Below are 14,472 nucleotides of genomic sequence, written 5' to 3'. Positions count from 1 at the left end.
TTTCTGAAAAAGTACCACTTAAAGATACTACTACTGTTAAATAATTCTACGAATTAATTAATGATGCTCCAATTATACACTACTCATTAAAACTTTAACATATTTTTGGTCGATTTTCTCGAATGATTTTTGTTCAGCAAATTGTAGGTTCAAGTTCAATAGTACAAGGTTTCAGATCTGCTATGAATATTTTCTTAAATCTTTAATTCTGGACTAACTGTAAAGAAACCCACGAAAAAATAAAACAGAGTTTGCTGAAAAAAGCTGCGTCTTTGCTGAAAAGGTACGCCATTTAGGACCAGTAGCTCCTTACAGCTAAAAACCAACAAAAAAGTCTTCCGCCTTATAGCACCTATTACCAGTATAGATTAGTTTCCAGAAATAGTTGTACCTAAATAAAAGACAAGCATTATTTAAAAAAGTATAATTTAAATTCCAAAATTAAGGTACAGGCGCAACTTAATATACCTACTTAAAAAATAACAATTATAATCTATTAATATCTAGATTGACTACCTAGACTATATTTATACTTAATTTATTCACTAACTAGAATAACAATTCTTCATTAATCTGGATACTTCGCCATTTTCTTTTCTTTCCTGACATTTTTCCTGTGTTCGTAGAATAACCAGCTGAAATATAAAAGAAAAACTTATTAAATAAATAATAAAAGAAATAAACATAACATAACATATCTTTTCCCTGAATATAATTACATAGGTACACCTTATATGCCTAGTAGTAGTACAAGCACATTCATACCTATTATTATTGTCTTCTGTTTTAGGCCCTCAAAGTCAAACCACATAAAAAGTTACCACTCAATCTGGGAATCGAACTCAGAACTATTGATATGTTCATAAATATTTTGCAGGCTGTTTCAACAATCTAATGTCTTAGTAATTAATATTCTTAATAATTTATTATTATTTGATGTTATAAGGTATCAAGGGCATGTAAGACATTCGAACCTGAAATCCGTCTGATAAGACGAAGTACATGATTTTTAACTGATTATTATTTTAAGGACAGAGTCAGAGGTTTTTATTTCCTTTTAACCTCTTATAGGTGCTTACAAAAGGTATCTTTTACTTAGTTACCATTCGTCAAAATGTTTTTTCACGGATGACAGTTTTTTAAATTTATTCTGAGATACATACGGGTCTATGTAAAACCCTTCTTACCGTAAGGCTAACGAATCATTTTCTATGCATTGGAACCGGGTATTAAGAAGTATTTATACTCACAAGAGTACAACCACAGCTGGAAGCGTCATACTGGCTCCTAAGAGGAACACGGCACCAGGCAGTACCTCCATGGTAGCAGCATACACCCTGGTGTATAGCGGCACGTAGATCAGAGGCATCAGGGTTTCCACCATACCCACTAGCGAGTTCACTTTACCTGGAACATTAAAGGGTTGATTAGAAAAGACTGCGGGGTTGTTCAAAAGAGTTAAAGCGGTCCTGGTACATAAAGGGTTACAGAAGGAACAAAGCTTAAGTCTGCAAAAATCTGTCATTGTCTCCCACTGCACTCGCAGCGGGATGTCATTTGGTGAATTTCCACAAAAAAGGTTGATTAGGGGCCTATGTTCAGAAATGGATGGCAATACAGCCTTTTAAACTATCTTGGAATTCTCTTCTATTCGTAAGAGAAGTGTTCGTGGTAGTAGATATTATTATTTCCAGCAAAATATATATTATTCGATTATTTAATTGAAATGGTTTTTAAATTTCAATATTTAAAAAAAGTAATAATTTAAATCTATGTTATTTTGAATGAGAGACATTACTCTATACAACTCAAACATGTGTGAAATATAAAACTTACCTTTATAGGTACTTCAAAATCATGAGTGCTTTACGTTCAGAAAAAAAAAAACTAAAACGAAAATTCATTATATTGTACCTACTTACTTGATATAGTGTCTTGTTTACTACTTAATTGAATTCATCAATAGATTAATGACTAAAACCGCTTATTGGCAGTTGCTACCTACTTAAGTTTATTTTACTTGCATGACACAGGATTATTCGCTGATTATTTTCTGATAACCTTGAATTCGTTGCAAAATTTCCTCTGTCAGGAACTTAATTGACAAAAATTCTGTATTTAATTTAGTCGTGCACAAGAAAGGTTATGGCACATTATAGCGGCACCGCAACAGCACGGCTCCACACCAGCATTTAAGTTGTCATTCAATTTAGAGCATTAAATCGTGTATATTATAATATATTTCGTAATGTCAATATGAAAAAGCCAACGGCGAGCAGTCAGCGTGCTTGCCGCTTCCACACAACTCGACTCGCCGCCCGCGTGCTGCAAGCGAGCGGTCCTCATGCGTACAGCGCGCCGACGGCGTGCTAATTGCGCGCCGACTCCGAGCCGGCAGCGAAACAACGTCATTACGTCGTGTTCAATCATAACATCAATCATAATCGTCTTAAAATAATATTGAGTTTGCGGTGACAGCAAGCTTACACCTCGCGGCCGGCGCGCCGACGGCGAGCGGACGGCGCGCCGACGGCGAGCTTACAGCGCGTGGTTGGCGCGCTGGCAGCTAGCCGTAGTCTTAATTCGAGGCGACGCCGTGCTGCAGCCGTGATGTTGCGGTGCTGCTATAATGTGCCACAAGCTTAATGTTCCATTAACAATTTCATTATAATATTTTTGACATCAGTCTCACTGGAAATAGTTTTATGTGGACACCGGAGACAACCCTTTGCAACGTCGCTATTGACAGCCACGACCCCCGCATACCCGTGTTGGCCATGGGACTATCGCTAACCAGCTTACTAAACTTATGAATTTGAAAATTATAAACTTACCTAATTCATCAGGTTCAACCAATTTGGAGATTATTGACCTCATAGCCAGCAGAGAAGTGCCATTCAGAATTTCAACCAACGGTGCTGAAAAAAGAAAAAAAAATTCATGTCAAATTTCATTACGAATGGAAAAATACATTTATATATAATAGCATTAATAACGATCCTAAAAGAAGTGTGTATGTATGTATATGGAAAAACCATCAATCAGTACCTATAGGTACCTAAATATTGATAAAACACGAGGATAACAGATCTAAACTATTTTGACAAAAAGGCGTTTTGAGTGTCAAACATCATATCTTACCATAAAATCTTCAAAAAATATGTAAAAAATTCGAAATAAAACTGACATCATTAAAGAAATCTAATTAGGTCATGCTCACGCGATTATTTTATTTTCGTTCATAAAACCAATAGAAACTATTTAATCATAATCATAAAATTGCGAAGATATTATAGATTAGAACGGAATGGCCAAGTCGTTATCCGTTGTACTATATACTATGTACTATATACCATCTATATTAGGTAATAATATAATAAAGATATTTTTTTTTTGTTTGTTTGTTTGTACCCTAAAGGCACCGAAACTACTGAACCGATTTGAAAAATTCTTCCACTGTTGGAAAGCTACACTCTTCCCGAGTAACATAGGCTATATTAAATTATATCCCGGTACGGGCAGTAGTTCGTACGGGACATGGGTGAAACCACGGGCAAATGACTAGTTATCGATACCGTTAAAAGGTTACCGAATTATTGATATGTAATCATTCGAGTATAGTGTATTTTGTATCGAGTATTATCGATACAATGATAACAATTGTTAGATGTCACGTCACTTCGAGATAAGTTAATAATAATTACAACGTGTTTAGAACCACTGTTTGAACACACATACAGTTTATTAGTTTACTTAAACAGGCAGTTTCTGAGATAAGTGATCTCAGATACAACTAGATGGATCTGGAAAATTGTTCCTGCATTTGATAGTGAAGTTCAGTATATAGAGAAAAAATATATATGTCCTAATAGCCCTAAAAGAAACTGCCAGCCATCGTATTGTGTAGGCCTTGACCATGGTTAGACACTACGTCCATCTTCGGCATTCTTAGAGGAGTCTCATACACTTATAACTTTTTACTTTAGTTTTATAAACGTGAAAGAAAACATCTCGCGCTCATCATCATTCTCCGAGCCTTTTTTCCCAAACTATGTTGGGGTCGGCTTCCAGTCTAACTGGATGAAGCTGAGTACCAGTGCTTTACAAGGAGTACGACTGCCCTATCTGACCCCCTCAAACCAGTTACCCGGGCATCCCAATACCCCTCAAAGAAAACATCTCGCGCTATAAAGTATAAAATCACCAACTGGCATTGAACTATCGTGGTGATTACTGCACAATCCTTCTTTGCAAGGAGGCAGCTCTAAATCTTTTGTAAGACGAAGTAACCTAACGTTAATATAACCACCCAAAACAAAAATGTGAAAGACTGCCAAGTTCGATAATATGGGAATGCTTCGCCTATAAAATAAGTGAGATCTGAATAAGTACCAAGTTCCATACACATACCTCAGTTAAAAATAGTTACTTTTTAATGATGTTACTTGGCAAGTTTTCACACACCTTGTTAAAAAACCTACTAAACGCAGGGAATCAAGTATTTAATTTCTATTAAAACTTGCCAAGTAACGGACAAACAATAGAACAAAGCTATCATAGTAAATGTTGTTCCAGTTAAAAAGACATATCCATCGATATGCATGACTTTGCTATTGGTGGTGGTTTATCATTATGCCAATATCCAGTTGGTTACAGTATAAGGTTGAAATGCTAAATAATAGTAACAATTATGGACCCTAACGGATACAGCAGGAAGAACTCAGGAGACTTACACTTAGTGGAACTTAGTTTTTCCTCTAAAAACTTGAGATATCAATAGATTATTAAGTTAACTTTAGTTTAACTTTTGCACAGTTTTTGATCTATATCTCGGAACGGACAAACATTTCAGCAAAGCTGTCATAGTAAATGTTGTTCTACATAAAAAGGCCTATCCAATGATATGTATGACATCGCTATTGGTGGGGTATACCAATCTGCCCATTGTCCTTTAGTTCGTTTTAGTTCCTTAGGGGTATACACCTTCATTATTTTGAAACCGACTCACACGTGGCCATTTTCAGATTTTTTCCTTTACCTTGACATAAAGACCTACCTCCATGCCAAATTTCAAGTCAATACGACCATTGAAAGTGGTCTAGGTTTTTGATGAGTGAGTGAGTCAGTATTGTAGGCTGCGTTTGGACAAAAACCCAAAAAAATGGTATTCGTTTTCGTATTAATAGTTCCTAGCAGCCTTATTGAAAAGCTTTTACCTCCATGATAACAATTTCATGAAAACTCTGAGATTCAATATCATCCTGTATGTTAATACAGACGGGAGTTTGGAAATCACAGGTAGCATCGTGCATGTTCTTCTCGATACAATTACTCCCTTGCTTTTAAATGTTCCAGACTTCACACACATCTGTCTTTCACTATTAATTATTGGTTTAGTTAAGAACTACTTACCAAGATAGAATATTTTCTCATTCGGAGCAAAACAGTAGACGAAGGACGAAGCGATCTTGCTCAACGTTGACACGATGCCCAGCAAGGAGTCGTGCCATTGCAGGTACTTGGACAGCACCAATATGGAGAATATTGTACCTGGAAACATTTGTATATGACATGAATAAAAGACATGGTCATAATATACCATGGAGAACAAAATTACGAGTAATATACTATGGCAAGAGTCAAGAGTCATTTGTTTTAACTTTCAAGACAGCTTTCAATTGCTTTTAAATATAATAGTCGCAAAAGCTTATTACAGAAAAACCTTTTTACAGATTTCTCATCAAAGGATACAATTATAAAAACTTTAAGAAATCTGTATGACCTCTTCAAGAGCACTCGAAAAGGTGCAGTCAAATTAATGCAAGTGACTACTTTCAAGTATCGATTAAAATCAAAATTGAACTGATAATTTAAAATGCTGAGGTGTGGCTAGGTGGTTAATAACGTCATCAAAATGCACCTTGAAAAAGTTCAGTGAACTCGTAAAGAGGATTAGCTAAGTATGTCATTATATAATATATCAGTAACATCCGATTTGTCATTCGATTCGATAGAGTACGCGATGGATCGATAATTATCATACTTGTACTATACCTAAAAGTGTTTTCCTACAATCACGGGAAGTGACTAATTAGAAATTTACAAATTCATTAGTGTAAAGCAAAACATACTTAGTTAAATGACAAATAATGTCTATTTTGCAAGTCATTATTAATGAAGTATTAAAAAAATTAAACTGGTCTTCTTGCAAGTTAGTTGAAAGCAACAGAAGTGGTTTAAAACCTTTTTTAAGAACTTTCGATTAAGTGTATGACAGGCCATCACTCTAAGATTTGATGAAAAATAATTATATTCTCTGTTGACCTTTATAAGGCCCACGTCAACGTTTAAATAACTACTTCTAATAGCTACTAATAACTAGTAAAATTAAAAACAACATCTTACCAATAGTGTGGGTGATAAAGTTGTAAGTCTGGAAAATGCTGAACTTCACTTCGTCCCAGTTAAATCTGTACCTCGTATTCATGTACATAACTGATATTTCACCTGAAAGAAAAAGCATAGGCTCGTTTAGATTTCGACGCTTGAAGAGGCTGGCACATATGTGTAAACCAACCACGCTAAAATTTGCTTAACCTTATGATCCATTGATCCGCATAATTGTCGTAGATGTTCCATCTCACAAAAACGGGAGAGCCATCCTGATACCAAAATGGCTGTCACCTTTAGATGCTGATTATTGTAAAAGCAATTGGTAACGACTAATGGTAGTTGGTAGTAATTAGGTAGCAACTCTCTTAATGTATTTCGAGGGGATCGGTGAGTAGCGACCGATTCTGACGGTCACCATATTTGCTTGTTCAAATGTGGATAAAACATTTATCTATGACATCCTCAGTTCTTCAAACCTATAGGAGGTTTCTTTAAGCTTAAATAAAAACTGTTATTACTAACCATACATAGGTCCAAAAAGCACACTGACGACCCCAAGAAGAACACAAAGGCGTACTCTTCTGTTCTTAGGAGCCTTCTTAAACAGCACGCTCAGTGTGTCTCTGACATTCCTGAAGTCGAATAGAACTCGGAAGAAGTGACAGCAGTTTTGACGATCATGCTGAAAGAAGTAATAACAAAAATGTGTAAGAGAATATAATCTGGGAAAGTTGGTTTGAAATGGTAGAGAGCAAATACTAAATTAACTTTGCATTTTGGCTGTAGGACTACTTAGTAATGTTGTCCTGTTTCAAAATGAAGCATATTTAAAATGAAAACGAAGTCTTTATGAGACAGCAATGGGAAGCCGATATCTGAACCATCATGACACTTACCTTTTTCTGTTCAGGATTTCTCTTCGGATCCTTCACCACCAAAATGATATACAACAAGTTGATTAATTGTAAGCACGTCGTCAAACCGTAGCATCCGTAATAACCAAAGTTCTTTAACAGAACACCACTAACACCCATTCCTATAGGGAAAGCCACCGTCACACTAAAACTAACCAGTCCTAACCTAAAAGTCCTGTTCTCATCCGTTGTAATAGAACTGATAAATGCAAAAGCCGTCAAGAAGCAAATGCACCAACCGCCAGATAAACCCTCAATAATGGCTTCAGAGAAAACCAGGACCTCCAATGTCAGTTCACGAAAGAAATACACATTGATCATATTGTTGATACCGATGAGCAATTGACCAATGATGGATATGGCAATGAAAAACTTTCTGTGACCAGTTTTGTCGGAGAAAGATCCCACAAAAAGAGCCAATATGCATGGAATTGTAGCTGAAAGGTAAGTCTTCCATGACATGGCTCTTGATAGTAACTTCTGTGTTTCTCTTTCATATTCGTTTTGGCTTTCAATGTTTTGTGACTTTAGCGAATCACAGATTTCGTCTGTAAAGTTGAGGTTTACACGACATGCCTTTTCAAGGTTGAGATTTTGTGAGGCAGTCACTATGATCATCGCCGATACCACAAATAACAATAAGCTTGGCTCTAAGGTTATATTTTTGAATACGTCAACCACTTTTTCACTAAAACTGAGTGTAGGTGCTTTTGCTTCATTTTGCTGTAGAGGTTCCTCTTCAGTCGGTTCCCTCGTTGTTTCTTTACGATACCTCTCTTCATCGTTTGGATTTACTGCAGCCATTTTAAAATCACTTTTCTAAACTACCCTAACATTTAATTCTTCTGCTTCTATTTCACTTCTAGATCTCACAACAGCTGATTATGAACTGTTTGTTACAACACATTTGTTCTCAATAAAATTACAATTGTTTGCGATACAAATATAGGGAGCGTACAGCGATACGGACACATAAATAATACCCGCCTACATTGTGACTATCTTAATAGACTAATCCAATTTTATCTACTGCGTTGATTGTAAATTCGTAATCATTATCGGGGTGATTACTCTAAACGTCAGTATATTCAAGTATATTAGGTATATTTTCCATAACCTACTTCTCATCATTATTATTATTACCTATTAAGTTACATTTATCATTAATTGTAAGTTTACTTGTTTTCGATGAAATAAAAGATGTTATCATCCTCCGGTGATTGGTAACGTTGATTATTTAAATCCTTTAGTCAATATCGTTGTCTGAGGTGATATTTTTTGACTTTGGACTACATTCCAGAGGTTGAAACACTTAATTGAAGCTCACTCAAATTAATTACACTCTAAGCTCATTATTTACACATTTAACTTTGCCCATACCTATCTTATTTCTGAAGGGAATTCCTTTCCAAAAGTTAAAAATCTAAAATGAACAAGAAAACTTAACAAACCAACAAACAAATTCACTTTCCATTCCATTATATTAATAATTAGGATATGCATGTATCATATTACTTCATATCTATTCCGGTGAACAGTTTTTTGTTTTCCTAGTAACGGTAAATCGTCACCATTATTTTAGTGACAACTAAGGACGGCTGCACACGACACTTTTCGAGAGACATCGTGGCACTGGCATTTCGTGAACTATAATTGGAATAAATGATTAAGAATATACCTAACATGCCGCATTGCGGCTAAAGCCTTTTTTTGGTTGGAAATCATCAAATTCCCCTCCCGCTGTAGGTGCAGCGTGAGGGAGTGTCAGATTCTTAATTACTCCAAATAAACGCGGAAGTCATGATCGCGATCATCATCATCTCAGCCATAAGATGTCTAGTGCTGAAAATGGATTTTAAAAAAGATTGAATCAATATGGTATTTTGGGAGTGGTCTTCGTTACTTGAGAATAAGTGTTGATTTATCATCCTGGTTGAAATAAACGATTTGGATGCGGCTGAGAACCAATTAAATTAATAAAACCTTAAAGCCGCGTACGCACGTACGAACAAATTTGTTGCGTTACATGATATGCAACAACTTGGTTCGCACGTGCGTACCACTATCGAACATCGAACACTCTGTTCGTCAAACATGTTCGTGGCGATCCTTGTAGTGTGTTCTGTATGGACGGTGTTCGAAGCGCTTTAATAACTTCACAATCGACCACTTCCAACGGCGCCGTCATGGCTACTAAGATAGAGTTCACGACTGTTGTTCGCGAACTCGACTCGAACTAGGTTTGCGTTCGTGTTCGAATATGCCGTCCATACGTACGAACCAAATGTTCGGGTCTGGTATTTGTGTTCGCTATGTTCGTGTTCGTACGTGCGTACGCGCCTTTAGGATATAAGGACTGGCGGTAAATTTGGAAGAGTTAAATAAGGTCATGCAGTTGATTTTTTACTTAAAACAAATAATTAATCAATGGAATATTTAGTGAAGGTTGCCTTAACTAACTGTAAAAATATTAAGTGCCCCTAATCACTGATAAGGAATATCCACGCGATGATATAATTGCTGAACTATTTTCAATAATAGATGGTTTTAAACAAGGTCATGATATCATAAGTTTTTTAGAAAATATTGAAAGTCATTTATGAATTTTCAGAATAAATTCATTAAGTTGGTAGTCATAACTTCTTCCACCCACCACACCGGTGGGTGGAAGGAAGTAATAAATTCGATTTAAACGAAATTTTCGTCATTTATCAATATCGATTATTGTATCGCTAATATTGTAAGGAAGGTGACGAAATTTCAATTGTTCTTACATCATCAATTTCCGATTTGTAATTAACACAGCTGAAAAGAGACATCACTAAGGTAAATTGGAAATAGTTACTCTTGCTTAATTTACGTTTTATGAAGATTTTTCTAAACACATCATCTGCCTACTTTTCTCAACTATTTTGGGGTCGGCTTCAAAGTCTTAACTTTTTTAGAGCTTTACATGGATGACTGTCTACTATTATAACCACCTCCTTTTTGGGAAGTCGGTTAAAAATTGACATTATGTACCTACACAGTGATGTCCTTTATTGATACGTACTATTGGCGCGCGCGTGTAAACAATATTTAGGTAATAATCGAATGATATTTTATTACATAAGATAATCATAATCTTAAGTCTCTGCGTTGGTGCATTACGGCACGAAATTTGACAATTATGAAACAATAGTTATTTGTTATACAAGAGTGCAAAGTTGCTTTTTAACCGCGGGCTCAATTTTGATGACCGAGCAAGCGAAGGATTCTAATAATAATTAGAATCCTGAGCGATAGCGAGGGAATCAAAAGAGCACACGGTGAAAAATCTTTGCACTCGAGTGCAACACGTAACTTTTCATCCCACCTCATCGAGGAAATACAAAAAAACAAAATGGCGCGACATAATGAGTATCAAATTAAAAAGAAGTACCTATTAAAGTTCATTTATTTGAAAACTCAGTTTAAAAATGAAACGAGGTTAAAAATCTATGTAAAAACAATAATAAAAAATACTTAATTGAATAATTATTTTAAGCAGTATTTTATTTGTTTAATATGTCTTTGTTTGAAAAGTCTTATCAAGATTGTCTCAAATGGGGTATTACACACGATGTTCTAAATTCAAATCACTTTGCCGCTCTAGAGGATAAAAACGGCTTTTGCGCTCAGATATCAAAGGATAAAACTACTATTTTCGAGATGGTGGGATGAAAAGGGTTTTATTTTCCTTTTCTTCTATTTTTCTCCCTTATCACAGTTAAAACTTTTATTTTATTTGTGACCTAAATATACATAATTACCAGGTTTCAAAGTCACGTATTTACCGCTCGACTTTTGAGGCGCGATCCTGTCATTGAATAATTTTACGTGACATCATTCGTCGCGTGTAGGCAATACCCGCTTGGAAAATTCGCTGGTCTGAAATCGCTGTTTATATGTCCGTTTTCAATTACCTACTTTACAAAAAGATACTTTTTCTTAAAAATTACCACTTTCACGCGTCATTATTTAAGCGGTTTAAACCGATACTTCCTGGCAGAAAGGGTGTTTGTCAAACCCATTGTTTTCTCTCAGTAAAGTTTTCATACATTTCTTCCACTTGGGTCCAATTAATTAAAATATACCTTCAAATTCCGTTCACATAGCTCCAAACAAAATTGTGTATCGTCAGCAAAATATCAAAATTACATCTCTGTACAAAATCTTTTGGAGTTCGGGTTAAGGCTTTTATTATTTTTAAAGAATTGTTTTTAACGCTTTGGACCCGTTGGGAAGGAATATGTGGAACAGGTGGGAACGGGCCGACTAGCGGCTTACCCTCGTGACGCTTGAAGTTTAAATTAAATAATTGTTCTGAATATTTACATTAAGTATAAAGATATTATCCTTACGAAATATTGTGCAATCGGTTTACTGCAAAGGTTTCCGCCATTCAAAAAGTTGAAGATAGGCGCCGCTCTGGATATCTTCATTCTTGATATACATTTACGATTTAGCACAATACTAAATAATAATAGTTCGACTGCGCACGTGGCGGCTTGACTTTTTAATTAACAGACAAGGCAATATTTGAAAAGTTGCGCACTCGTTGCAGTTTAATGAAGGCTTTTTTAATATGTAACCTTTACTAGGACGTGGTTTATTTGATTCTGAACGCTCTTTCCTAGTTTTTGAGCATTACATTTTATGAATATTCAGTTTCTAAATAAAAATAAAACATTAAAAACTTTATTTGGTCATTTGAAAAAATAATTTCGTTTTTAAACCTTTCTCGTATCGGAATATACAAGGGAAAAAGATATATGACCTATGTAAAACGAACTATACGTAACGAACGTATTTTTTATATAATAGGTAATACTCATACTTTTAAATATTTGTTTTAGGAATAGTCTGACAAGCACATTTAACTTGATTTCTACAACACACTTCATGTCATCGCGGCGCCGTTACATCCTAGATTAAAAGCAGTTTATTTACTTTGAAGAGCTGATTGCATTGTTCGCTAGTTACAAGCTCATAAAAGGATGTTAATACTGACGTATATTTGTTTATTGCAAATGTGACGTTATTTCATAACTAAATAGTTATACTTTTTTCAGACCTTTGAGAAGGCACATCTTGTTCACCTATGTCCGATATTAAATTAAGGAAATAACAGTAAAAATAAAAATAAATTTTGAAGGTTTTTATCAACCACCGTGCGGCGTCCACGCCATCGCGCCAAAATATACATATTTCCAGGTAACAAAATGACAGTCGTGTTTTGAGTTATTTACTATTAATAGATAATTACTTATGATGACTTGCAATGTAAAGTAATTAACTACAACGCCATATTTTTATCATAATACTTTATTACTTAAAGGTATCAATGTCGGCTCGGAATTTGATAGATTATACCACGATTTATTTATGTTTTCATTGTCAATGTATGCTTGAGATTAGTCTAGTGATAACCGGAAAAACCTCATCACGATGAGCTTAGTAAAATTAATATTCTAACAGGAAAACAGCATAGCGTATCCTGAAAAATATCAAGCCTGTGGCTTCATTGTTTATGTGAACAACCCCTTATCTTTTTTTTTTTTTTTTTTTTTTTTTTTTTTTTCTTTTTTTTTTGATGTTTAATTATTTATTTACAAATAACTTTTTACAATATCTTAATAATAAATAACCCCTTATCTCAGATACAACTACATAATTATTAACTCGTTGGGTTCGATAAATGCATTTATAGTTCGGCCATTCAGAGAATGCGTTCCTGACACGTCGCGATTGAACTGACGACGTAACTACATTCATTGATTATTGATATAATAATGTTGTTTTAATGCTCCTCAATTGTTAAAACGGTAAACAACCAGCAAAAATATTTTTATCGTAACTGCAACGCCATTGCAAAGTTACGTCGTCAGTTCAATCGCGACGTGTCAGGAACGCATTCTCTGAATGGCCGAACTATAGTATTAGATAGCCCGACCATCGAACTAGGTTTTGTATTCCTTATAAAATCTATATTTAATACTCATCATCATCAAGAAACATTTAATTAAGACAACAAACAAAGTTTATCGAGGAATGATGTAGGCTATATTTTATCCAGGTGTTGTTTCTTCGCGGTGCGGGTGAAACTGCAGGCGAAAGCTAGTTTTTAGGGTTCCATACCCAAAGGGTAAAACGGGACCCTATTCTTTTCGCTCCTCTGTCCGTCCGTCCGTCCGTCCGTCCGTCTGTCACCAGGCTGTATCTCGTGAACCGTGATAGTTAGGAAATTTTCACAGATGATGTATTTCTGTTGCCACTATAACAACAAATACTGAAAACTAGAATAAAATAAATATTTTGGTCAAGAAAAAACGTGCTTTTTTGCTCATTTTTGCTCGATAGCGATAACGGCAAATGGTACGGAACCCTTCGCGCGCGAGTCCGACTCGCACTGGGCCTGTTTTTCTGATATGATACCAGAAATTTTCCTTGCCTTGGCTGCACTCGAGGTGTCAACAACCTTGTGACATTGATAATATCAGTATTGCAATGATTATTGCATACAACACCCGAGTGATATTGCAATTAATCGATTAAATATCGATTAAAATGACTAATTGATAAAAATTGTGTTATCGAAATAATTAGTGCCAGACTTTTGTTATATAACAAAGTAGTTTCTCGTATATTTTCTTCTAGAAGGGATTTGTAGAAAAAAAAATAAAGCTAGACTACACCAGCGATGAAAGTTAAAGAAATATGAAGTTACCTACTAGCTGTCTCAGTCTTCCAATTCATTCAGGAAGAAACCTCTTCCAGCACCTGTCTTACTGAAGTTTCTTTGTTATCTTAAACACGCTAAACTAGGTCCTGGACCAATATTTAATATTAAAAAATATAAGTATATTACTCAATACAAAAAATATAAACGTTTAAATATATTCTACGAACGATTTTATCGATCTCAGCTGAATAAAATTAAATTATGATTGTTCCTCAAAAAAAATAAGTTCTGCGTAAGATAAGCCATTTATTGGGGGAGGAAATGTTTTACTTTTTATCCAAGTGCGTGAAATAGTCCTCACGGGATCGCTGGTTTACTAGGTGTGGTAGACTTGGTATGTTAATTAAAGTGATTGTAGAAAATGAAGAAGAGTATCTCATAATTCTCATCGAATATCTGAAC

General features: G+C 35.1%; 1 protein-coding gene across 1 annotated transcript; it reads right to left on the bottom strand.

Moving 5' to 3' along the window:
- Nucleotides 1-409: 409 nt before the first annotated feature.
- Nucleotides 410-8,312, bottom strand: LOC124630369 (solute carrier family 46 member 3-like). The gene is made up of 7 exons (XM_047164247.1): nt 7,290-8,312; nt 6,916-7,075; nt 6,406-6,507; nt 5,413-5,550; nt 2,835-2,918; nt 1,251-1,407; nt 410-635 (listed from the first exon to the last, which is right to left on the bottom strand). The coding sequence occupies exons 1-7, from the start codon at nt 8,109-8,111 to the stop codon at nt 569-571; spliced, it is 1,530 nt and encodes a 509-aa protein (XP_047020203.1). The 5' UTR covers nt 8,112-8,312; the 3' UTR covers nt 410-568.
- Nucleotides 8,313-14,472: the final 6,160 nt, after the last annotated feature.

This window comes from Helicoverpa zea, chromosome 5 (genome assembly GCF_022581195.2).
Source record: "Helicoverpa zea isolate HzStark_Cry1AcR chromosome 5, ilHelZeax1.1, whole genome shotgun sequence".
NCBI classification, from domain to species: domain Eukaryota; kingdom Metazoa; phylum Arthropoda; class Insecta; order Lepidoptera; family Noctuidae; genus Helicoverpa; species Helicoverpa zea.
Note: the sequence above shows the minus strand (reverse complement) of the source record. Positions and strands in the feature narration are given on the sequence as shown.